This window comes from Cimex lectularius, unplaced genomic scaffold (genome assembly GCF_000648675.2).
Source record: "Cimex lectularius strain Harlan isolate CLEC.00 unplaced genomic scaffold, Clec_2.1 scaffold104, whole genome shotgun sequence".
In the NCBI taxonomy this organism is placed as follows: Eukaryota; Metazoa; Arthropoda; class Insecta; order Hemiptera; family Cimicidae; genus Cimex; species Cimex lectularius.
Genome location: NW_019392737.1, coordinates 638,015 through 665,353, shown reverse-complemented (window position 1 = coordinate 665,353; position 27,339 = coordinate 638,015). Strand labels below are relative to the sequence as shown.

Here is a 27,339-nt window from a genome sequence, read left to right as displayed (position 1 = left end):
CTTGAACACAGCGTTGACTCATCAAACATTCTCATAAAAGTCCTTTACTCATTCGGGCTTTCAATCCAGCCACAACTTAAAAAAAACTGCATAAAATACCTGAATCTTTTTAACCTTTTTATGTATTATCATGATTGTATACTGCCGTTTTCTACAAGCTATAAAGTTTTATAAGGAAGCAAAAATAAAATAAAGAATAGGAAAGGATATTCAAAGCTTATTTAGAATGCAAGGGTGCACTCGATCGCTTGGCAGTATTTCATTCCTGTACCATACAAACATATATATTTGAATTTATATATTTTATTGAAAACAGTGTGATTAATTAAGTGCAACAAATTACGTTAAAAAAATCAACTTAAATATTGTTAGAATATACAACTGATTAATATTAAGAAAGATGTGTAGAGATTAGTGACCGTTAATCGATAGTTATTCAGATATCGTGAGATGCGGTCGGGTGTGATGTAGGTTTCAGAAAGTATGTCTTTTATATACCGACTTCCCCAACCCTTCAAAACCAAACATATATAAACATAAAACAGCAAAATCTCACTGGCACTCTCAACACAACACGCAAGGATGGCACAATTACACAGAAGACAAAACTTTGAGTAGAAATACTTTGTTTGAATATAAAATATATTTTGCATTGTATAAATTCACTTTTCCACATCCTAAATGTACTTGTTATATGTAAACAATGTTTGTAAATCCCAGGCTCTGAAGATGATCTCAATAAAGATCGAAACGTTGGCACGATAAAGGAAATGTTTTTCTGAAACCTACATCACACCCGACCGCATCTCACGATATCTGAATAACAATTAAGAAAGATTATTATAGACATAATTGTGCTTCAAGTTTTTATTATTACAAGTATGTAAAATGCTAGCTGGGAGCCGTGCATGTTAATTTTCGATCAATCAAAATTTAGCACGAGCAATAACAACAATCATAATTACTAATAATAATAATAAATTATAAAATTAATTCACGAATGCTTTACAATTAGTAAAAGTATTTGTACCTTTACGTTTATTCTCCGGTATTCTTCAACGGTTGGTCGGCGAGTTTTGTCGTCAATCGTGTCCTTTAATAAGTTACACACGTGTAAGAAAGGACACAAACGGGGGGGGAAAAAAAAAAAAAAAAAAAAAAAAAAAAAAAACAGACCAACCGGTGGCAAAATGCCGAATCGCGCCAGGGTCAACAGATCATGTAGTAGACAACTCAAGATTTAAAAAATATGTATAAATTATATTTATTCTTTGTAATAAATTCATTTTACAATAAAGTTGATAATGGAGAAGCTAAAAACACACAGACACACACCCAAACAAGGTCTTGAGCGACCGGGTTTCCATTGATACCGTTGATATTAATGGTATTTTTATTCAGTAAAGACAGTGACTTCAGAAAAAAAGGTTTTTATTAATTGTATTTTTCTTCTAACAGCCTTTTTCCACGAAGCTTTTCTTCCTCGTTAATATTTATTCAATTTTCATTTAGTCAAATGTTGGAACTATGCTTTGATCCCTTGATCCTTTCTGTTCCCTTTGTTGTTTCTTTTTGAAGTTGTAACTGCTTTCCGTCTGACAGTGAACATTAAAGAACATTCTAGAGGCCTTTTTACCGTACCCTTGTACCCTGTAAGCAATGGCCATTAATTGGGGGTTTCAATTTTTTCCTTCTTAGGTCTTTTCTCAGTGGATTGTTTTAATCTAATAAAATATAAAATTGTAAACATTTTTGTAAAACGTTTTTGTTGTTTGTTTCAGGGTGGTGGAGGGGCAGTGAATATGCTAGAGCTGGTGGGGGTGGCATGGTTGCTGCTCGCGACGTGTTCAACCATCACGTCAGGAAGGCGAAGCACGACCGTGCTGCCTGACGATGTCCGCCCCGGTTACACGGTGCGGAGGTTGAGGCCGAGCCCTGAACACACGTCTTTTACTCTCGCCCATACACCTTTGTCAGATTATTTTACCGTACTCGAAGACGGTCTCGTTATGACCACCGCAGATCTTCATCCGCTAGTCGACCTACCGGTGAATCTGGGCGTGCTAGAAGAGACGCCGAACACTACTTCCTCTCACACCTTGCACATGTACGTGCTGAAAAGGTCGGAGATGCTCAGGTTTAGGAAGAGCAGCTACGAAGGAGCTTCCGTCCTCGAAAACTCGCCCGTCGGAACCGAAGTGACGATGAGTCCGTTTTGGGCAGAAGGCACCGGCACAGGGGGTCCCATCCGGTATAGTATAGTCGGAGGGAACGACCACGGGGCCTTCACGATCCATCACAACAGGTCTGGGGCATTCCTGAAGACCGGGAGGGTTTTAGATAGAGAACATAGAGCCCAGTACAGGCTTACCGTGCAGGCGAGCGATGCCAAAGGGATAGATAGAGCAAATACTCACGTCTTTGTTGACATCGCTGACGAAAACGACAACGCTCCGGCTTTCGACAAAAGGCTGTACAGATTTACGCTCGCCAAGAAAAACGGGTCGGATTGGCAGAGGTTCGCCAAACTGGGACATGTCCACGCCGTCGATGCGGATTTGGACAAAGTAGCCTATAGACTTAAGGAACACAGTAATTTAGTAGTCATGGTACCTCAGACGGGAGAGCTTCTTCTCACCGGCAACCCAGGCTTAAACACGGAATACGAACTTACAGTGCTTGCTCACGACTTAAGGACCCCGTCGAAGATCTCCAAATTCCCGGCCAAAGTCTACCTAGAATTCGACGAAGAAGATGAAAATGTGATAATGCATAGAGAAAAACGGCGAGTCACCCGAGCCGTGAGACCCACCAAGAGGATCGAATTCACCGAAGCCGACGGTGAGACCGAGGGCAGAATCGTGTTTCAACTCGAAAAGGAAACCGAAAGAGAAACGTTCAAAATCAGAGACGAAAATCCTTGGGTCACGGTCGAGCCGAACGGTGCGGTACGAGTGAAGAAGAAGTGGGATTATGAAGAGCTTGGACCGGAAAAGACCATCGACTTCTGGGTCACAATCACGAACGCCGGCGTTGGAGGTGAGTCAGAAGTTATTTAAATAATATAATAAATTACTTCTATACAATAGGAACTCTGTTGTATATGAAAGCAGAGCGTGGGTGTCGTCCCACACAAAACTTCCTTTCGATGTAGGTCGAGACAGTAATCACGTCCGCATGCTTATAATTTACAACTGGTCACAATTAAGAACATATGTCAATATTAGCTGCAAAATCCTCAAGATTTTGAAGTTATTAGAGAGATTTGTATAATGTTAGCGAAACGGTATCACCAAATTGAGTGATGTGCGCATGCACAGATTTAACGAACGCTATATGAAATAGCGCCCTACGTTATTTATCTTATAATAGCGTGCTTATTAACGGGTGACAGTAAAGCCAACAAAGGATGTAGTTTTTTGTTGGAGATATTGTCCAATTTAAAAAAATGTTAAAAAAGTAGTAATATAATTGTTTAATTTATAGTAAACATTTACAATTTGAGTAAGTTTTCATGAATCCCGACTTTTAAGAGTGCATGTATATTCAGTGTCTGAACATTAAAATATTTAGCTGTTTATTTATAAACAAGCTGGAATGACAGCTAGCTAGGAAGACATCAACCTTTTCCTTCAATAAAGCCACGTGCAAAACAGACCCTTTGGGTGAACCGCCTAAATACCATTTAAAAGTTAAAATTCTAAGACCAGGTATAGAATGTGGTTATAATGTGTATCTATATGGTTAACTAATTAAGTAATATTTCGGTTTTTCCTAAAATTGCTAAGCTAAGAGCTTTTTTTCGTAAGGGTTTTTGACACGTTTCATCCTCAATTAAACTGAACTGGCCCCGAATCGCCCGGTAATTAATGTTTACTTTGTACGTTCGAGCTTTCGTCAAACAATCAAGAGAAAATCCATAACATCCATGAACTGTGCCTGCTTACAAGTTTACAAGATACGACTTTAACCTCGAACCACCACGAACCACGTCCCAGGAAACAGAGTTAGCGGCAAAATCCGTTATGCAAGTCTTCAAATAACGTCGATGTTCAATATATCGGTGACCTTGAAATAGCGGAAACCTTATGCACAATCTATCACTTTTCACATACTCCTCCCCAATAAAAATATGGAATCAATAATTCCAGTATTTTAAGCCTTTTGTTTTTTTAATTATTATCTTAAATCACATTTATTCACATCATAAAAAATTAATTTTACTAAATGATACTTCACATCTTTCTCGTCTCATCTGAACTGAGGCTAATGGCTTCCGATTTGAACGTTCACGGACACAAGGAATCTGGTATGTGTTAAGTTATGGAATAGGAGTAGCATCGCCTCAATATTTTGATGTTAACCAAATACCAACAATCGCAAAAGAATGCGAAAACATTTACAATTTCACCATGCACTTAAAGTAGCTATTTATGAGTAGTAAGGCGAATGCTACGCAAGCGTGAAGATGCAGACAAGGTGCTCACTGAGACGAAACAATTATTCGAAGAAAGTAATCAACAGCAATTTTGAAAGTATTTACTTTTTTATTTATCTTCGATAATCTGAATTTAGCTTAGACATCAATGTGTCAATGAATGCGTTGAGCCCGCCAGCTTTGAATCGAGAGAGTATTTGAATTTCCAATCTGGTAAAAGTTAACGAAACGTATTTCTTAATGGAACTTTTGAAAATTTGGGTTTAACGACTTCTCCTGTATAGATCTGTATTTGAAGTAATTTGCTGGCTTATCTCGCTGTCGGAAGTGGGCGCGTTAATCAAGCAAAAAGAACTTTTTCTTTTATAGAAACAAAGGCTAGAAACTTTCTTATTTTATTATTTTCTTTTTGTAATTTGTTTCTCATTAACCTCGGTAGAGCAAATGAACCTAATCAAGCCGGCAGGAAGAAGTAAATTAGTCCTTTTCCTAAATGGGATTGTACAAAACCAGTTTAATTGTTTTTTTCTTCTAACTTTTAAAACAAGTGTTTTAATAGATTGTGTTTGTATTTCTCCTAAGTTATTGGATGCTCAGCCGTGTCTTCCTTTATTATCCGGGATAGATCCAGATTTTGAACAAAGTCACATAATTCACATAAACGTCCACAGTCTCCTTCCCAAAAACCTGAGCGCTTTTACGATTTCACCACTTGGCTCAAATCCAAATGTCAAATAGCTATAATTTACAAGATAGGAATGAGTTATGTAAAGGCGCGGATGGGATGGTGGTGGTAACCGAGCTGGATGGATTGTTTGTTGATGGTCCGGCACTGAGAGTTGTTTGAAGCGTGGGAACAGAATCTTCTGCCGTCGAACCGAGATGAGGGGAGGTCACGACGTCTAGGGCTGGATTCAGAAGTTCGATTACAAAGTTCCAATAGCCGAGAGCTTTCTTTTCCCAAAATACTTTTAATAAATCCTTGATCGTCGATAGTCTTATCGTCGTTAAGTATGACAATCAAAATATGGGTCATGACCATAAATGCAACCTACAACATGTCAGGAACTTTCACATATTTAAAAACCACACTTTTGTTCAATTTATCGCATAAAACGCCGTTCCCTTACGAAAAGAAAAAAGATAAAATCGGCCTCGGGTTATTTGCCATTACAGCCTACACCTTTTGTTATTCGAACTGGCGATAATAATTATGAATAAATTAATTTTGATTAACTTCTTTGTTTGAAAAAAAAAATTCTTTACTTGGATTAGTATTTTGGTTGAGAATAATGACCAACCTATATTGTATAATTTGTTGAATTTGTGAGGAGCGGTCAAGAATGAGGTAGTTTAGAAAACACCTTTTTTATTTTTTTTTACCTACGTTTCCACCTTTATTCGGGCCATCTTCAGGGCATAAAATGTGGTGCTATTCTTGTAGTGTTATTAGTATTGACTTGTGTGAAAGTGTTGTGACTAACCTATAACTTGCTATTACAAGAATAGCACCACACTTTATACCCTGAAGGTGGCCCGAATAAAAGTCGAAACGTCGGCAAAAAAATAAAAAAAAGGTGTTTTTCTAAACTACCTCATTCTTGACCGCACGACATCGACAAATTTTGAAACAACCAGTCACTAAGAAACACACTATATTGTATTATGTATGTTGTTTGTCTTGTTGTGGTTTCTTCTTTTAGAAGTAGGGTGATAATTATTAATCTTGTATTTTAAGCAATTTATTTTATAATACTAAAATTCTTTATTTAAAAAAGATCTGCAATGCATTTTGGTTACTCTGTCCGTCCCTCTCATACGGCAGGTTTTTCTCAAATTAACTTGGGGTTTGTGTAAGCCAATTTTTTGCTAAAGTTAATCACCCTACTACACACGTTTGCCAAAATAACACAGACAAACCAAACGGCCGAATTGGACAACCAAAGTACAGTATCAGACATCCCAAACTTCAAGCGCAAATTAATGACTTCATAATTAATTTATATCCATTATATTTCGTGGTCCGATTGAAAAAATAACTTCTTTCAATTTATTAATCTTTATGTGAGGTATTGGTTGAAATGAAAAAGTTAGTGTCACGAGCGCGATTCGAACCCACGACCTTCGGCTAAATACGCCCTTCTCTACCACTTGAACTATCGTGACTTCGATCATTAATTTATATGTGTAGTATTTAGTGACCGTTAATCAATTATAATTTAGGGGTGGTGAGATGAGGACTGGCGAGTACAAATACTTTGATTAAACCTACAATTTCTATATTGTTTACATCATTGTATAAATTCATATACATATCTTTTATGTATTTGTATAATGTAAGCAATGTTTATAAATCCCAGACTCTGTAGATGATCTCAATAAAGATCGAAACATTGGCACGATAAAGTTGTTTCTGTATTGCCCGACAAACTATTTTAGTTTCGTTGACCAACTGAACAACACAAAAATATGTTATTACATCAGTCAAAATTGACCGTTAAATAAATTTGTTTATGCGTCAGCCATGCACAATATGGTGTGCAATGTTTGCTTTCTCATTGGCCAAAAGTGACCGTTACCCTTTTTTACACAGTCCCTTTTTTTGCTTTGTTGGCCTCCTGAACGCCTGAACTACACGGAAGTTTCTTATTGCATTGGTGAAAAATGACCGATTGTGCAGAAGTGTGTTTTACGTCGGCCGTGATGGACAGCTCCACAAACTGCAGAGGTTGCTTTCGCATCGGCCAAAACTGACTGTTACCCACGAAACAGTCTCTTTTTTTCTTTTGTTGGTTTACTGAAAAATACAGAAATTTCTTATTAATTATCTTATTATTCTTATAAGTGGCCGCTGAACATGTATGCTTATTCGTCTGCCATCATCGATCACTGCATAACAGAACGTTTGTTCATGACCAAATTGAACGTAGAAAATTTGTCATTAGCCTGGCCAAAAATTACCATAAAGAAAATGTTTTACTAAACCTACATCACACTTGACCGCATCTCACTATCTCTAAACAATCGTTAATTTATATCAGCATTAAAAAACGTTGTTTTGTTTTAATTTGCCGAGGGAAAAAGGTTTAAAATGATAAATCGTCACATTGAATGAAATCAAATATCTTTTCGACAAAGACTACTGGCTGCGGTTCGGACTGCACTTTGCTAACAAAGGTGGTAGCTTACGGTGATTGATAGCTCCATGAAGGCCTTCCGACGTCAAAACGCCCCGCCTCATACTTGGTTAGTTTCACGATTAATATGTTAGTTTTTAGCTGAAAACCCAGGAAAACAGCTTTAAAAATTTATACAAAATAAAAATTGCATCAGAAGCGTTTTTATAGAAAAAAAATTGGTCTAAAAGATATAACCAATGGCGAGCAAACTTCTGCCGAGAGTTAATGTCTATCGCACAATTTTATCTTTCTTACAATTCTGTTGATTGTATGTGATGTAATAAATGGGCAATCTTAGTAAATGCATGTGAAGGAGGAAATCTCTCTCAAGGATAGGTAAACAATAGAAATATTTTAATGTATTTAAATAATACACATATTTTTATAATACTTTACTTTACACGATTACTTACAATATTTTTAAATACTTTAATAAACAACGATTCAAAAAATTTCATTTTTTTATCTTGATAGTAGGAAGTAATAAACTCAAAGACATAAGTCAAACAGAAAGGCTCGGTTTATATTAAAAAGCATCCAAGAAATCTTCTGAAGTGAATCATGGGTGTAAGAAGTAGTACTTGGATTGTATGAGAAAGGTATGTAAAAGGCCGTTTAACAGATGTAATATTTGAATAATATGAACATCAGAAAGAGAAGTATAAGAACATTCCATGAAGTAGTAAAAAACAGTAAGGAGAGTTGGCTCGCGGAAGTGGATGACCATGAAGGCGTTTGAAGCGGCGTTGACGAGACTTTCCGTTACATCCTGTTTCGGGAAGGAGTAAAGGCGAACCGAAGTTATCGCTCTCACTTTCCTCTGTCTTTTCCCGGCGTTGTTGATGTTGATTATTATCTGCCCTGAGCGGGAGGAGGTTGTGGGAGTACAAACCGGTTTGTAGACTCAAAGGAGTAACAAGGTCGGAAGAACTCTTAAATCGGCCGGACCGGGAAGAAACGTACTGGTATCGAGTTTCACATCTTACCTTTACAACTCGTGTCGTATTTGCGAACATTTTACGTTTATGCTTGATAAACCATTACCGTTACCATTACTGGTTTTGTATTCTTCTGCGTTTTCTTTTGACCGAAAAAAGACAGGTGTTATTGACTTCTTGAATAATTCATGCTGTTATTTCCACTCTTTAAAAGAAAATACCGTTTTAGAACTTACGTTTAATATTGTTTTCTATAAGGTTTATATTTTGCTTGAAAGTTGAGGGTAAACAAACCATAATTGTAAGAAATTAATTTATGTCTAATATTCATATGGGTGACGACATTTAACTTCTTACCCTAAAATGGTTTGGGTCCATTAGACGTCGGAAATTATTTTGATTAATTTATTAAGAAAATCAAGTTTTCTTACACTGAATTTCTCTTTGCGTACGTAAATTTTCATATATTTGACTCAATTGATTCCACCAAATACAATTTTATGTATAATGCTTAAATTTTTATTGACATGTTTATTTATTTGCTTTTCATGTCATGTCTTGTCATATTAGGAAGAGAAGGTTCCATGAACATAGGACTTTTTTTGAGGTAGGGGAGCTGTCATAAAATCCCAAGGGAATCGACCCAGGACCGCGGGATATACGTGCCGAGTTAGACGCGCAAGCCTTTGGACTACCTCCATTTATTATTATATAATTTACTAATTTAAGTTAACATTAATGATGTAGCGGTAAAAACTACGCACTACTTATACATTTTATTCCTTGTCGTCTTTAGGGTGTTGATGTTTACGAAAATGTTTTCCTTAGAAGAAATTTTTTTAGAAAAATTGTTCCATTCAAACCGGACTAGTAGTCAAAGAATCACGTTTGCTTTTTTTGAGTACGGAATCTGAAAAGGGAAATATACCTTTGTTCTATGGTTGTGACAACACAGGGGAAAATGGAAAAAGAAAAGGCGGAAAATCAGCTTGATCGCATTTATCCAAGAAAACACTGGCTCTTTTATTGTGCCTAACGTATGATAGCTCATGACGGACGTTGTTAATTAAAATATCATTTAATGGAAAGTAATATAATACTTTTAATTAACATGTTAATTTAACATGTTTTTTAAGAAGGCTCCAGAATGGCCAGTTAAAGCATTTTTGATTGAAGATATTTTTGTTAACTCCCTTACTCTGGCAAATCTTTTCTTATTTGAAGAATAAATAAAAATAAATATTGTGTTAGTAAAAAGTTGATAATGCTCTTATCAAAGGGTAAAACTAAAAAATGTGGCATCAATGTGTGCTTTTGGAATTTATGAGAAATATATAATATTTAGAATGAAATATGTAAAAATCATTTTCTTTATTTATAATATAAAAATGTATTCTTTTTTGGTAATGTCTGGCACTCAGGTATCCTCTATGAAGTTAAACGCATCCTACCTACTCCTTATTACGTATAAATTATATTTAAATGTCTGCTGCTTCAAAGTGAGGTGTGCCAATAGTTCTCAGACATTAGAATAATACAAACTGCGGTGTCCCACAAGGGAGCATTTTTGGCCGTATCCTTTATACTATTTATATCACTGACATTCCTAATCGTAATGTTACCGCAATGTTTTTTTTGTAACCCGAATCCAAACCAAGCAAAATCAATGAACACCTAGACACTATGAGAAGAACATCTAAGACTAGTGGGAAAGGCGGAAGAAAAATGTACATTGAAAAACATATGTGATGTCTTGCCCTCCACTGTTCACCAACAAGGAGCGACAGCATATTGACTTATAATGACCTAAAAACACAACTTAACTTAACACAACTATAATGACTTAACACAAGACTTGGTCAACTACGAAAATTTGTATGACTGAAATCGTTTTGAACGTCGAAACACGCTTAACTCTGTACCATACATTACTGCGACCACTTACGCTCCATTTACAGTGGAATTGTGGAGTTGGACTTAACCATCCAATATCGAGCACCACAATCCCTCAGACAAAACGTCAAACCAATTACCAAAGTTTCTTACTCATTATTCACAACAATCTCAACATTTCTTTTGCCAACGAACACCTGTCCCTGTTGTCAAAAGTTCCACTCCAACCCCTTGATCCATCGTAACGGACCTAACCCTGCTGGCCAAACCTTCTAAATACTTCCCCACTCCGAAAACCCGCCATTTCGCGTTAAACGACGATGTCCTCCGAGTGTAGGGCTGGCCATATGGTTGTGACGGTGAACAAAAAACTATATATCGTACGTTTGTGTAATATATATTGATGTATGCAGAACGTTTGAGTCTTTCTCTCCTCTTGACCTTTTTCTTAATTCTCCTTTCTTCTTCCTTCATAACTTTTTACGTTTCACACTTCCACGTTCCCCCTCACCCCCTCTCTCTCACTCACTCACTCACTCACTCACTCTCTCTCCACACCCACACCGATAGTAACTCGAACTAACATTGTAAGTAGTAATATGTTCCTAACACCTTTAATTAAGTTGTATAACTTGTTGAGCAGATGAAAAAAAACTTACACAACTGAACTATAATGTTTGCCGACAACAGGATAACAGACCATCACCGACGAACGATAGTTGATCCTGATTGTATTCGATCAAACTTCTATTAACAGTTAATATGTGTGTTCACGAATTGAACGAACATTTTCAGCCGGTAGATTTCACACGATTCATACGGGCAGCGTTTTCAACCATTATTTCCATTCTTTATTGTTTGCCATTTTTTTTTTGTGTGTTGAGATTGGGATTTACCGACCAATGAGGTAGAGCAGAGTGACGTCCTGTTTAGGGTTAGTCATTAAACTGATTGTGTTTGGTTCATTAGCGTAATTTCACGAGCGATTTACCACACGCTCCTTTCAGTGCCATACCCGATTAAACAATCTTCCCGGGGGTGGGTCTTTCTGCCTCTTTTCCCTTATTATTTACATTTTTACACTATGCTCTTCGTAATTCCGCAAAAAAAAGTTAAATTTAAACTGGCTCTATTTATTACCATCAGTATTGTAATTAGCCTGAACATTTGTTGTACTAAGTTAATATTAAACCTAGCGTAATCTACAACTCATTATAACTTAGATTATGTTTGGTTATAAATCTATTATATGTATATAATGTATAAATATAATAATAAAAGTCTGCCAATCGTCTTTTTTTCTATGGTATGTATATTTAATATTATAGTATAAGCAATTTTTTCGTACTAGAAGAGAGTTTTACGACCAACTTATCCATTGGGTCTCCTCAGATTCAGTAAAAAAAAAAACCCATATTTATATAACATCTGGTTTCATTTCCCTGTACACAGGATTACTTTGGTTACAATGGTTACAAATCTCCATTCAGAGAAAAAAAATAGTTCCCATTTAAAATAACAAAGTGGCTATCGATGGGAGAACACCTTCGCACATAAGTGCAAATGACATTCTGAACTGCGTTAAATGATGATGGCGTCATCAGTTACAGTTGTTTCCTTTCCTCAGTTTGGAAGGGGGGGGGGTAGTTGGACGTTAACCCTCTTGTATAACAGGAATTATTTTACTGTCTTAGGTTAGAAAAAAAATTGGGTGTTCTCAAACACAACACACAAAAATTACCACTGGTGTTCAGATTATACTTCATTATTCTATAGCCGTTAGTCATTAGTGCTTTCTTTTAAACTTTAAAACATATAATAAGTAAGCTTCTCCTTAATAATCGTTAAATCGTTCGGTGAGAAAAATTAATTTTTAATGAAAATAAAAATCAAGGGGCGACATTAAACTTGGTATAATGAAGTGGAAATTGTGAAATCTCTCCTTGAGATCTCCCAAGTGATAAACTTCGATAGTACTCAACCTAGATTGTACTTTACAATTAATTAAGGTTTTTAGTTGAGATGAAAAAAATTTATGGCTCGAGCGGGATTCGAACCCACGATCTTCGGCTAGATACGCCGCTGCTCTACCACTTGAGCTATCGTGACCTCGATCCACTCGGACATCAACTTCCTATCTCAACCCCACCTTATGAGTGTTTCCCTCCTTTTTGCCATTTTTCAAATGTCGTGTAATCGTTTTTGATTCTCGACGACAATTGAAATGGCGACGGAGAGCTTTAGTGAAGTGTACTTCAGTTAATTCATTAAATTCACTAATTTCGTGGTCCGCTTGACCAATTAATACATTACAATTAATTAAGGTTTTTAGTTGAGATGAAAAAAAGTTAATGGCACGAGCGGGATTCGAACCCACGATCTTCGGCTAGATACGCCGCTGCTCTACCACTTGAGCTATCGTGACCTCGATCCACTCGGACATCAACTTCCCAACTCAACCGCACCTTTTGAATTTTCCCTCCTTTTTGCCATTTTTCAAATGTCGTGTAATCGGATTGGATTCTCGACGACAAATGAAATGGCCACGGAGAGCTTTAGTGAAGTGTACTTCATTTTAATTAATTAAATTCACTAATTTCGTAGTCCGCTTGACCAATTAATGCATTACAATTAATTAAGGTTTTTAGTTGAGATGAAAAAAAGTTAATGGCACGAGCGGGATTCGAACCCACGATCTTCGGCTAGATAGATTATTTTTTTTAACGAGGGTTCGCAACAGCAGAGGTCATATAAACTCTCAGGGTGTCGGTGTTTTTGAAAAAAAGTCCATTTGTAAGTATGTCCGGTTCGAACTCGGGACCTTTACCTTACAGTGATGAGCGCCGTGTCAACGCCTAAACCGTTGCGGCCACCGACTGGCATATTTTCTTTCAAGTATTTCTAATTTTCTTATTACATGATTTTATTATTTCCGATAATCCTGGTCTTACTAATTTCGTTGTCTTGTTTGGACTACCGGACACTTTTCACTTTTACGCGGTTTTCATTGGTTGGTCTGAGTGTTGTTTTGTCAATCGTGTGCTTATTATAAATTTAGAAAATATAAGTGCGAGTGTTTGTTCTGTAGGAGTACTGTTTTACGTTCCTGATCTGCCTGAACTCGCTGTTTTAGTTTTTTAGACACGATTATGCATTTCGCGTGACTTCAGGGTTGGGGCATGCCTCACCCTGTTTACTCTTTGACGTACTACTGAAGATGGCAACATACCGTACGAGGATCAACCCCGAGTGATATGAAGCGGCGTAACTAACGTCAAACGTTTAAAGGCTCGACGAAAATATATTTTTATCTTGATAACTATTGAAAAACCTTAGGATGCTTTCAATTTGATTATGTTCATTAGTAAGAATTTGCTTCCTTTATCAATTGTTTCTGATAAAACAGAAGTTGTGACTTAGAACATTGAAAATTATATTTGTAACGAACAAAGGAAGGTTAAGTTTTTTTTTTCGTATTGGCAAGAGATTGTTGTTGTTGTTTTTTTATAGGGGAAGAGGAAAGAATATCCCATCGCCTTTCTTTTATGTATTGCGCTTCCCGGCTATTATATGTGTTTTAGTTGTTTTTCTTTGTTTTAGACCCGGGCATTTTCGGGCCAATTTCTCCGGGCCTCGGCTAGTTGAGTAAAGTGCGGCCTAACGATCGTGGGTAAAATAGGATGGTGCTTTATAAAAGTTGCAATTTTTCCAAGACACGGAAGAAGGGGAAAAAGGGGGAGACGACACAAATCCAGATTAATGTCCACGGAAGACCGTGCGGGTTGCAGGAAGTAAGAAAAGCTCGGCCACGTGCACTCTCACTCCCTTTCTCAATGACGACGCCGTCCCCCTCGGCGTCTCTTCAGGGCATGCGGCAACTGTGATAATACAATAAGATGGCAAGATTAAGTGTGCCATGCTCGAAGTTGGAAAAGTTTGAAAATTTTGTTCCACTTAAGTTCTTAAACTAAGTACTGAAAGTTATCTCATAAGAAGTGGTTCAACTCACACCCTTGCAATAAACAAGTGTATTCTTAGTAAAATTTCACGCGTATTTACGTTATTGTATAAAATTCACCTCGTAATTTGTGCTTTTTTATGTGCACTAAATAAATAATAATTTTAGACTGCAGAGCCCAAATTATCTTAGAATTGCCGACGGACCTACTCCTTAAGTCTAACAGTAGGTATGTATTGTACATTATCATTTGGTTGGACAATTTTAGAGAATACGATCTAAAAGCATTTAAAAAATAGTACATGGGACATTTCAGTGGGATTTTAAAATTATGTCGGGCTTTATTGAACTTAAAGCTCTATAAAACATGAGGAATCAATAGCTTTATATGTAACTATAAAACACTTGAAACCTCGTTCCGTTTTATATCCCATTCTTGCGGGACATAAGATAAAATTGTTGAACAAATATTTTATGTTCAATATGATAATCGAAAAGTGGAGAAGCCGTGTGAATTGTGTGCAGATCTTTTAGTTTGTTAGTTTCCGATCTTGTCTTTTCGCCGTTTTAATCTTTCTGACGCATTTTCGCTTCTCGACATTTTCAGTGCTGTATAAATTTTATTCCTATTTAGTCTATTGTCTTTTATAATTTCTTGAAAGGTAAAAGAGTGGGTCGGTGAAGTAATGTCAGCAGTGTGATGAACTGTAGTTTGGTTGTCACCGATCGTCCCTATTCAGGTATTGCCTGGCCCAGGGGGGGATATATATATATATATATNATATATATCCCAGTCAAACCACTGATGATGGAGAAATGACGAAACTCGTCTGATTGACCAAGCGAGTGATAGTAGGCAGATGAAAGATCGTCCCCGGTTTGGCCAGTTGTTCGGCATTTCAACATTTTCAGCCGGTAGTTAGTGTAGCCTCACCCAGTTTATACCCCTGACCAAATTCATATCAGATTGGAAACTAAAGGTTCATCAAATGATCCTAGTCGTTGCCGAACATTTTGGACTGCAGTTTACCGACATGTTTTGGTTTGTCAGCCTCGTTCGGAATTTCAACATGGTCTGTGTCCTTAAATGCGTGTGGTGTTCCTTTGGACTTAGATGCGAGGAAAGATGTGGCTGTCGTCTGCGAACGTAGCAATAAATGTGTTGTGATTCTTGAATATGTCGATAATGTATATTGTAAATAAGAGAGGACAAATTATGCTTCCTTGTAGGACTCCAGCCCTGACAAAGAAAATAGAGGAAAGATCTGAGCTATGTAATTTTTCGATAATTAATCAAATATTATTTGCTGTACAATATTTCATTTTTTACCGTTTTGAAGGCATAACTCAGAAATTATCTCATGAGACCTAATCATAATAACCATAGTCTTTCTGAAAATTCTGGTTAAAAAACTATTGATATTGACTGCTTATCTGTTTGAAATATTTGTTTACTAATCTTGGATTAACGTCAGAATTACTAAAAGCTATTAATTATAATCATACCCTTAAGTTCTATAAGGAGCGTTCTAGATTGCGTCCCTATCCAATTATGTCCCAGATGGCTAAACGTTTGCTCTAACTTATGATTTTCACTAACAACGTTTTCCCTCGTGCTATAGTAAAATCTTTGAGATATTCCTTGAACCGCACAGTTCGCTAATTGGAGGAGTTGTGACAGTAAACAGCCTCCACCCAATACGTTCCAGTAATTAATAATTAACACGAGTTTGCCAAAGAGAAGGGAAACCGATGTGTGCCATGTTTATTGGGTCTAATCGTTTATGTTATTTCCAGGAATAAATAGAAGATATTTTGTTTTGAAAGAGCAATTTTTTTTCTTCAAGAGAGATCAAAATTGCAAAAACATCCGCAGCGTATCGCTCGAGAGATTTACAATCCTGATTTAGAGAAAGTTTGATATGTAAGTTGTCTCTTTGTTGTTGGAAAGGAGTTTTTCAGAATCTAAAAGATTTTGTGTCGTGTAATTCGCTTTCCAAACGACGAGGTAACTGTATTATGTTGGAAGATTTACTTACACCTATCTAATTTACAATTGTGGTGAATGTCATATGTAATTCATTAACTTCTAATCATGAGCATCCAAATACTAAAAAACTAAAACGAACATCATATCAAATTAATCTTTAAAAAAAACTCGCTATTACTGTTGATAAAATAATTAAAACTCACACCAATTTCAAACCTACTTTCGGTATTAACAATTCTTTAGAGTTGAGAAGAGAATTGAATAACATAAATATACCTAACAACTGTTTTAGTGTCATTTGATGTTACTAATTTATTCACAATATCCCTGTTGAAGAATACACAGAACCCAGAAAACAAAAACTTCCGGAGAATTATACCAATTTGTAAAAATGATATAACAGACCTCTTAAATATACGCCTACTACCTAATTATTGTAAATTCAATAATAAATAGTATGAAATGAAAGGGGTACCAATGGGGTCTCCATTGTCCCCACTTTGTGTAGATATATTTGTGGATAATATTGGACAAAAATCTTTTCAAATCAAATACAGTTTTATTTGTTGGTTTCCCCACATGTTTTGTTTGATGAGGAAATTCATCTATAACAGTAAACTAGCCGATATTGGTCAGATTTGGTCGAAACGCAAAACTGAATGAAAAATTGTTTTGGTCGACATTATAATAAGTTGCGGATGACATCAGAAATCTGACATTGATGATTAGCGGACCGTTTCGGATACAGTACCTGGGAGGCTACAGTTTCATTTCCCGTCCCACCTTTTTCATGCACGTAGACAGGTTTTAATGAACTAGGATTAATTTAACGGCCATGTTTGTAAATCCACTCTGTGAAATCCAAACACGAGGGAGATGTTTGTTTTCCTCAAATTGTACTGTGTAAACATTGAATATTTTAAAATTGTTTGCTGTTATAAAATTAATTAGAACCGCGTAAGTATGAAGTGTATGAAAGAACTTACGTACTGGATAATGGGGTTTTAAATTTAAATCTTCTATTGGGGTATTTATTGATGTTAGTTTTTCCAATCCTGCAGTAAAGTGGAAATATAAGTTATTTAGTTCCAGTTTTAACTGTTTTTGAGCGGTCGGTATACCAGTAGGAATTGTCCTTCAGAAGTGTTCCTTTGGCCCACTCTTTCCTTTCTGTATGAGTACCTTGTACTTGTTGGTGGAGAATATGTTGGAGTAGTGGCATCGGTTGACATGCCTAATGTGGCATGTGCTTGTGTCTCCTACCTCAGTTCCCATTGTTCGTTGATATGGCCTATCTTTGCAGATATTTATCCATTTATGAGCCTGTGAGTCGCTCTTCTGGCTTCTCCTTGGATGAAAGAGTGCAGCTGTGTGACGCCTGGCATTGTCATGGTGAAACAGGAAGTTGCGTCTGTATGCGAATAACCAGGGCTGGACGATTTTCCTTCAACGTTGACCAAAGACGCTTTACCTGCGCACAGTATACTTCCGCCGTAAGGTGATAACAGTTCCAAAAAATTATTCCTCGAATATTCCACCAAACAAACAATAGTACCTTACGAAGGGGCCTCCTGCTCTTGACGTCAACGGCGGCGTTTTATTCTTCTTGCCGTCCTTTGACGTTAAATATTTTATAAAGGACCTACTTCTTATCCACATTGATCAAATAGTAAATAAACCCTTCCGATTAATTCCTATTCAGACGTTAAACGCTACAAGCCTTGAGGTCTTCAATGTTCCTGTTTAAAGTGGAAGTACTGCCGCTTTTTTACTCACGAAAAATCTGGATCTCGTATGTCTGGATGAAAAAAGAAATTCATTATCTGACAAACTTTCGACCTATTTTAAGGTTATCATAAGGGCCTCCACTCTCTTATGTTAATTACAAATTATGAATCAAGGATTCCTTGTTCATGGACAATTTTCATGGTGAACCCATCACTCGAATTTCAAAACGTAACCCAGAGATCGGATTCTTCTTTCTATTGTGGGATGTACATGAAAACTCTATATTTCTGATACAGTTAAGCGGTCCTTTTTCTCCAAGGCCACATAAGCCGGTGCTTTTAAGCTTGTCAGGGGTTCTTCAACGAGTTGGTCTTTTATTCGTCTCCCTCCATTACGAAAACGTCGAAAACTGGGCTGACTCACACGTTCAGTTACTACGATTGTCGTAAATTCCACATAAATGTCGACAGGCATGCCTCAATACCTCAAATGAATTTTATCTACTTCCTAGTTGTACGCGTCGCAGTCTAGTCTGACTTTTGGGATCAACTACCTTTTCTTATAAATATCGTTCCAAAGGGCTTTTTACACCCTACAGCTAATGAGTCTAGTATAATAATGAATCGTCGAAATTTGATAAAACGAAAAAATTTACGCACACACCTCATATTTAACGTAATTTCGGCCTTCAGGGCTGCTAGTAGTCGAATCATACTCTCCTAGTAAACAAATCAAAAGAAGGGAAAGAAACAAAATTTCAACGGGTTAACATTAACATTCATAAAAAGCTTCAAAGTATATACCCGTGCAATTAATTGACTTATACTAGATTTATCTATTTAAAAAAAGTTAAGCCAACTCAGACTGTTTTATACTTCCGCTGTGCACTTGAAATAGGCTCTCCGAAAACCATATGGCTCTCCCACTTACAAACAAATACCCCCTTTCAGGGTCGACCTCGTCCACATGTGCAACGTAAAAACCCGAACATATCGATAAAAGTAGTTTTGCCTTCAGTTAGTGTTAAATTAATTGGGTAGTTTATAATCCAAGTTTGTATCCAGTCAGGTAGTTAGGAAGTGCAGAGCCCGGAACGGTCAGTTCACGTGTACGCCCACTAATGCACTTACCGCCGCCGGTAATACCTTAACTTCAGTAACTAGTCCGATTAATTGTCGTAATTTTAACGTAGACTCTGTTCGAATACATGCCAAGTTAACGTTAGCGTTGATAGTGGATTACTTACTACAAATAGTGATCTAGTTACGTGCCATGCAGTTACATAATGTAGTGTTATATATAATTACATGGTTTTTAAATGAGAAGATTTTTCATAAATGCTAATTTTGAATGATTATGTTTCAATAAATGACGAAGAGAAATTTTTAACGAGTGTTATACACAGCGCCACAGTTTTGAATGCTTTAGCTGTTGAAAAGGTGAGAAGGTAGTTAAATGTGAATGGAAATGAAACAATGACGGAAAACGAGCAGGAAATTATAAAATTGAGGTAAATAAGAGACGGACGTTTTCAGTTTCGAACAGTACAAGGACGGGGAGGCAGATTACAAAATAATAATAACTCTCTGGACTAATTGGGGCGGCAGAACAATGTTATTAATTAGGAGACACGATCGATTTTACATTTATTTCATTTAGTTTAAATGTAAAAACGCTAAAATATCTCATCTTAGGACGTGAAACTAATTTTTTTACAACTCTAGATAAACAAAATAATTTTGAACATTTAATCGAATATTTAGAAGCTTTTTTATATTCAATTTTGTAGAACAGTGTAATTTTTGTTTAATTTGTATTAATTTCATAATTTTTAAATAGAAGTTTCAAAATCCTAATAACTAACTTTTTAACCGCTTGTAACCGAAAAATTAAAATTTTAGCAATTAAACGTTTTTTACGTTGGTGATAACTTAAGACAGAGACCTTTGAGAAATTATGTATATTTAAGTTCATTAGAAGGGGCACATTTCTGTAAGCCCCATGTTTGTCAGTGTTTACAGAACCAAGAAAATTTGTTGGGTGAGTTGTGAATTCATTTTTTTGAAAAGGATGGTTCTACTCACAAACTGGTAACCCTTGGGTAAAATTTAGGAGTTGTGTTGGCTTTATGAGTATTTTTATGTAAGTATACGTACTTCACGGTTTTAATTTTTTAACCATGTTTTTTGCCAATGATAAATTCACTTTTGAGGGTGTATCATAATCGAAATGATCTACGTGAGACATAACGAGGAAAGCCTAACGTGAACAAGTATTGGCAAAAACGCTTTGATTATATAATTGATGTAATTCATTATTTCCAGTTTGTGCGTAGAACCATTACCAAAAAGTGAAATGAAGTATTGTCTGCCATTTGGACTTGATTTCGCCCAGAACTTTGAAATTTTGTGTAGTTTTATGCTTATGAGTGTTATAACAATTGATGATTGGGATCAGGTATGTAGTCTCAAATGAATTAGTCCTGTCTTTTCTGCCAAGCTTTTTTTTAATTAGCGCCAAATACATGTTATATGTATACATTTATTTATCGCTTACAAAATAACAAAGAATATGAAAAATAAACAAAAGAGATTATTTCAAATATTGATATTTATAACGTTATAAGCTAGATTAGAACGAGGAATGATCGAGTTAACGGATACGACATGAAGGTTACCCTCGTTTACAAAATTATTTCTAGTCACGATTAGACCATCTAGTTACGATTTACTGCCAATAATATTTTTTAATTAGATTAGTTATTTATTAAGTTAATTATTTTTTAAATTATTTATTTGTTAACCAGTAAAAACTTAATAGTGTGTAAAGTAAAAACCTAAGGAGAAAAAATGCCGAAGTATCTGAACGTGCCGCTTTCATTTCCATTTTTATTAACGTTTTTTAACTGTATCCCTAAGTTCATTGCAAAAATTGTTTTATTGTGAGCCTACGCCATTAAAATAACTATGTTTACCCTCCTGTAGAGCCCTGAGGAAGGCTTAATAAAAAAATAAAAAAAACCGAAAGCTTGGCAAAAAAGATACGACTACTTCATTGTGGACTACATTCCTGATCCCAATAATAAATCGTTAATCATTGCTCGTCTACATCTGTGTGTGTGTGATATGAGTACACCGACTCACCTGGACAACATCCTCCGTGATAGAAGGAAGACGAGAGTATGGGGTACGAGTCTACCCAGGCATTTAACCCCTCGGGTCTTGGTCGCCCGCCCTGCGTAATATATATATATAAATATATATATACATATTATATATATATATATATATATATATATATTTATATATCCTCCTTGATAAAGCACAGAAAAGTTCGAGCTTTATGCATGAGATTTTGATTTTTAATTCGCGGTTTTGGGAGGAATTGTGAGAAAATCACAAGGGCGCATTGTTGAATTGTAAAGAAAATCGACAAAAAATGGGGAATTCTTTAAATGGGAGAGTCTATTTACATTATATGAAATGTTTATTTCTCTTTTCCGTGAAAATTGCGACCTGCTTCAAATGATTGTCATGCATTTTAATGACTTTGTATAAAAATTTAATATACATGCTATAACATTTCCACTTCTCTTTCGTTTTTATTCTTGGCAAATAAAATTAGTTTATAAATTATAATCGATACAGTAGGAAGGTTACCTCCTTTACAAAATTGCATCTAGTCACAGTTACGATTTACTGTAAATAATATTTATTAATTAGATTATTTATTTATGAAGTTAATTATTTTTTAAATTATTTATTTGTTAACCAGTAAAAACTTAATATTGTATAAAGTAAAAACATAAGAAGAAAAAATGTCCAAAGTATCTATATGTGCCTCTTTTATTTTCATTTTTATTTATGTTTTTTTAATTAAGAATCTGAAAGTTCATTGCAAACATTGTTTTACTGTAAGCCTATGCCATTAAAATAACCGTTTACCCTTCTGTACTGCCCTGAGGAAGGCTTAATAAAAAAACCGAAAGCTTGGCAAAAAAGATACACTACTTCATTGTGGACTATATACCTGATCCCAATCATCAAGTGTTAATCATTGCTGTTTGATAATTCTCTGTGTGATATGAGTTTATAGATTAGTTTTCATAGGCATAGCATTATCATGCTACAATCAGTAAAGAGTGTATTTTAGTCGTTTTGGGGTCATTTTTTAGTAACTGCTAAAAAATTTTTTTTAGTGTTGAAATATATATATTTTATTATACTTAGTGTAATCATTCTAGTACCACTTTAATACTGCATTTTTGCTGTTTTGGTTATGTTTGTTGGTACAGAGAGTACTTTTGTGGTTTAATGTGTTTTATTGAGGTTTGAGTATTGGTTAAACCTACTTTTCTCAAATTATTTATGTTATAATATTAGATAATATGTACAAATAATGCGTGCCCTTTTGGTTTCCTTTTGTTTTAAGATTCTTCGAGAACCCGTGAATAAGATCTTCCGTGGTTAGTTGAAATCAGTTGACGGGCCATATGGTGCCGGCTATATATAGCGACGAAATAAAAAGGGGTAAACCGATCGTGTACATTGAAGGAGGCCTCTTTTACGAGCTTACATGAGCATAAAAACATTTTCACGACAGGACCTCGCCGAACAATGTACGTGACTCTCTGGTAAACCAGTTTCTTAGCGGTCCCAAAACTGTTGGCTCCTGGCCAATTTGATTTTTATCCCCATTTTCCACCGCTAAGAGGATTACATCCGTTTTCCGCGGTGGTCATAAATAAAACGGCTACCGCATTAACCCTGCTGGAAAAAAATCTAGAAACACCGAATTTCCCTTGAACTCTATGTTGGATTATCCTGACTTTCTGTATGCACATAACCGAGATTAAACACTCTGAGGTGGAAGAAAAATGTAATACTAGTTGTATGCACGCCAATTTTTTAAAAATAGGCCATTTAATTGAAAATATATAAATTGCAGTGTCCCTAGCGAGAAAATTTATTAAAACAAAGTTCATACGTTAAGCAATGCATACGATCGCCACTGCAACATGTGCAAAGCTGAATTTTAACAAACTCCAAGGAATTATAAATGTATGTTACGCTTGTTATTTATTGTCAGAAGCGATTTCATGTCGAAGTTTAGCCGTCATCGCATCTTGCAATATACTGATTTAGTGTGATCACTGTTCAAACCGGGATGTGTTGTAAGGCTAATTTAGGGGGTCGTCAATGGTCCTATGGGAACTGGTGTATTGATCCAGTGACGTCAGGGTGGTTGCTTTTCCGCTTGTTGTGTCTTATTTCTCAGATGATTATCGATGCATACCAGGGGAATATTTTAACAAAGACGACTTGCTTACTAATTCTCCGGGGGAAGTGTACGTCGAACTTGGGGCAGACATTCGTGGTTCAAGCTTCAACGGTCAATACCATTTGTGTCTCAATTTCGTTTGTTGAACTAAAACATTATCTAAATAAAGCTTATACAATTGAACAGTTGATGAAACTAGTTGCACTTAATTTTAAACAGTAACGCACGGTTTTTCAGACGGTAACGCTTCAATCAATAAATTGGGGCTAATAATTCAGTGTTTATTATGATGTTTAGTTTTTGGTTTACGGCTTTTAACATCGAAATGTTGAGGGCTTGGGAAATATCGATTTTCGACGAGACTGTTCCCGAAGGAGATAGTACATGTGTGTCACAGTTGGTTACCTCGTACATCATCAAATATACAGACTCGGAATATAGTTATACGTTTATGAAGCTTCTCTTGGATATTGAGTTCGATTTCCGGCTCTCTCTTCTCCGAGTGTTTCAGACAAGGTAATAATAGATTATTATCTATTATGCCGGCTGCTATTGTGCGTACAGTTTATAAAAAAAATGCAAAGGTGGGGTTCTTAGGTTTTGATGTTACTCAGTACGGTTGTTTTGTCGGTGCTCTTTGACGTATTAAGCATTGGTTGTGATTATTTTTAACAGTTTTGTTAAAGGCGTGTAAAATATATTTTGAGTGAGGCCACTGACGTCGATATTGTATTAAAAAAAATTTACCACATCAATACACCAATGCTTTATACGTAAATATTATATGGAAACAAATATTTTTCAGAAATTCGATTTATAACGATGAGTATCAAAACAAAAACTTTGCCTTAAAATGTTGGTGTTTCTAACATAATGTCATGTTAAAAAAAATCCTTGAATGCCGAAAAGTCTCAAGTTTTTTACTGAAAACAACTGTAAACCCCATAAAACCCCTTCAAATTGTAGACCTATTTCAATTCTTAGATTGGAAACTTTGAAAAGATAATATTCAAAAGAATTGACTCTGTACACCTAAAACTATAAAGGAAGTAGTAGATCGTGTCATTGAATGTTTTGAACTTCAGAAACAAACAGGCCTTCTCCTTCTAGACTTAGAAAAGCCCTTCGGCGCTGTGTGGCAGGAAAGAATTATTTATCCCATGATTGCATACAGTTCCAAAAAAATGTACATTCGTATCTGAAAATGAGTTACGTTCGTGTTGCACTTGATAATACACTCATCCCTATTCTATATAGCAGCAAAGATTCACGAGGCTCATTCCTTGGTCCCTCGCTGTTCCTAGGTTTTGCCGACTAGCCTATATGCGGATTACATTGCGCTCTACTCTCTGTTGTTAAATGAAGAACTGATCCACTGAAAGCCATCTGCATTAAATGAAAATTGGAGATCAACATCCCTAAAACTATCTTCATCCTCTTCATTAAAAGCAAGCCTTTGATCTTCCACAAAATATAGGTATAGGGGGGTTTAACCTTTTGTCTCGTCCAAGACGATAGTCAATCTGGGTGTAAAATTAGATTCAAAATTAAATTTGAGTGACACCATATATTAGTGGTTTCGTCAATCTGTTGCTGATCGATCTAAGGATTCGTGCTTGTAAGATCTGGATTGCACAGATGTTTGGTTGAACCAAATAGTTCTATGCCTTATATCATACGTTTCAGTGTTTAGTTGAATATGAGTATTTTCGTGTCGAGGAAGAGTTTAGATCTATTGTATAGAGGTCTTTTAATTAATCTGTATCGTCGGCTGAGTTCTGTCATTTTAGCGATTCTGTGTAGGGATTTGAGGTCATTTGACTAGATACAGCCCAAGGTATCGTAATATTTTGAACCATTCAATGAAATATAGGTGTGTCTGGAAGTTCATTGAGCTAGAAAGGGATCGGAAATATAGGCGAGGGTGTCATTAGCGAGTGATAAGGATAGGAAGGAATATAACCAGTATGTACTTCATACAGTAACACACTGAGGGCGTTACTCCGAGGGACGCCCGCATTCGCCCTGTACAAAGGAGAGTGAGAGGATCCGACCCATACTCAAAAGTATCAGTCGTCCAGGCTGGACTTAAGGCTGAGAAAGTAAGTGTATTAAGGGTAGGATGTTCTTCAGTATCCAGTGCAAACCCATGTACCAGACTTTTTTGTCAATGAAATTCTAAGAACCAGGAGTTTTGTACTCTCGTAGTACCCAATTATTCCCCTGACTCTCTCTCTCTCTCTCTCTCTCTCTCTCTCTAGCTGTAGCATTGCGTTTGCCAGTTTTGGCGAGGATTCTTTTATCAATTTACAGTGTTAGGTACACTTCTTTGTTTCATCAAAATAATTAATTCCTCAAAAGTTGCTTTTAACATTTTAGTATAAACAAAAGAAAAAACCCGCAGAATACATTTCTGTCATCAATGTCTGGGAGTTTTTGTTTGTAAAACATCGATGTTTTTAACCGATGATTTTTGTAATCTATGCTATTTTTTTTGTAGTTGGTCAATTGGGCCATTATGTGTACCTATTAGTAATATTTCATTGCCAACAAAAGTTTCTTTAGTGAGGCAAGATTCCAATCCCGAATAAGAAAATATCAGCATACCAAGAATAGAATGGAACCTTCAACCGTCCTATCTCTGCTTCCGCGGTATACAAAAGGGTTGACACTCGGCTTTTTGGGTGGAAATGTAACACCTGTCACCACTTTTAATGCCGTCATCTCTGGTTCGGTTCATCGGCTCACAACCTACATACAATAGTGGGAATCTCACGAGTAGGATTCCCACGCGAGAAGGCCATTCACTCAGATGATGACTAACCCCTGTGCAACTGTTTCAACGATTGACTACGTAGGAAGCAAAAAAGTTGTTTAAAGCCCGTTGTTTACGGCAAGAAATCAGCTGTGAGGAAATATCTCATCGCACGCTATCGTTAAATCACTCTACTTTTTTTTCCTCAAACCATCGACCCTTTACACAACTGAGACAGTTACAAATGGTTGTATATTTCATAAAACTTAGTTCCTTAAATCACTGTACATAAAGGACAAAAATAAATAAACCCTGGACTCCCTAACCTCACTGTTTTGGCTGTATTCTTAGGCGAATGAGATTGATAGGGCCTGATAACGTATGTGTGTTTTCAAAGAAAGAAAATAAATACAATTATATAATATACAAACGTGTAAAAATGGGTTACGATTGACGAAGTATCATAACACATGTACTGAGCCTGGTTATATCCCTGATCTTACAAATCATTCATAGCCCTGAAATTATATACATTAGTTACATTAAAAAATGGGAAGGATTGAATCTTTGTTGATATATTTTACGAGTGAGAAATAAGGGGAATTTATCTTCATATTTTAGTTTGGAAACTTTGAAAAAACTAGATTAAAAAACTTAACTAAGCAGGCGTGGCTGTCAATAACATTTTAAATAAATAACCCTTTCTCTCTAAAATTTACAAATAGCTTTTCTATTAAAGTAGATAGTCTTAATTTTCCCCAGGGACTTGAGTCGTTTGAGTGAGTCAACGGACGTGACTCATTTTGACGACCGTCTGTAGAGATCTTCACGAAACGTTGTCACGATTTGAGCGGCTAACACGTGGAAGATGATCACAAGGGGCTTTCTTCTTGGTGAAATGATTAATAACTATGTTTACTTGAAAGGCTGGAATATGAGCCCCTAATGGGGATTGCATTGAGCATGAAAAAAATAAACAGAAAAAAAAGCATTATTTTAATTGTCTAATCAGTATAACAAAGTGTTACTAAAATTACACGGGAGGTCGAATCGTGAATGGCCGGCAGAAAGGGGAAAAAAGAGAGAAAAGAATACAAAAGCGGAATAGAAAAAGTAAGAAGTCGTTAATGGATCTTCTCCACTCCCCGTCCCTTTGTTTTATTATGCCCCATTCATTTTA

General features: G+C 36.1%; 1 protein-coding gene across 7 annotated transcripts in view; it reads left to right on the top strand.

Moving 5' to 3' along the window:
* The window catches only part of LOC106665649 (neural-cadherin), a 538,139-nt gene that overhangs the window by 15,133 nt on the left and 495,667 nt on the right, over window positions 1-27,339 (top strand). For all 7 annotated transcript variants that reach the window (XM_024226991.1, XM_014392225.2, XM_014392222.2 and 4 more), the window contains exon 2: window positions 1,782-3,039. In XM_024226991.1, coding sequence (XP_024082759.1) covers window positions 1,803-3,039 — 1,237 coding nt within the window. In that variant the 5' untranslated portion in view covers window positions 1,782-1,802. The remainder of the gene's footprint in view (window positions 1-1,781; window positions 3,040-27,339) is intronic.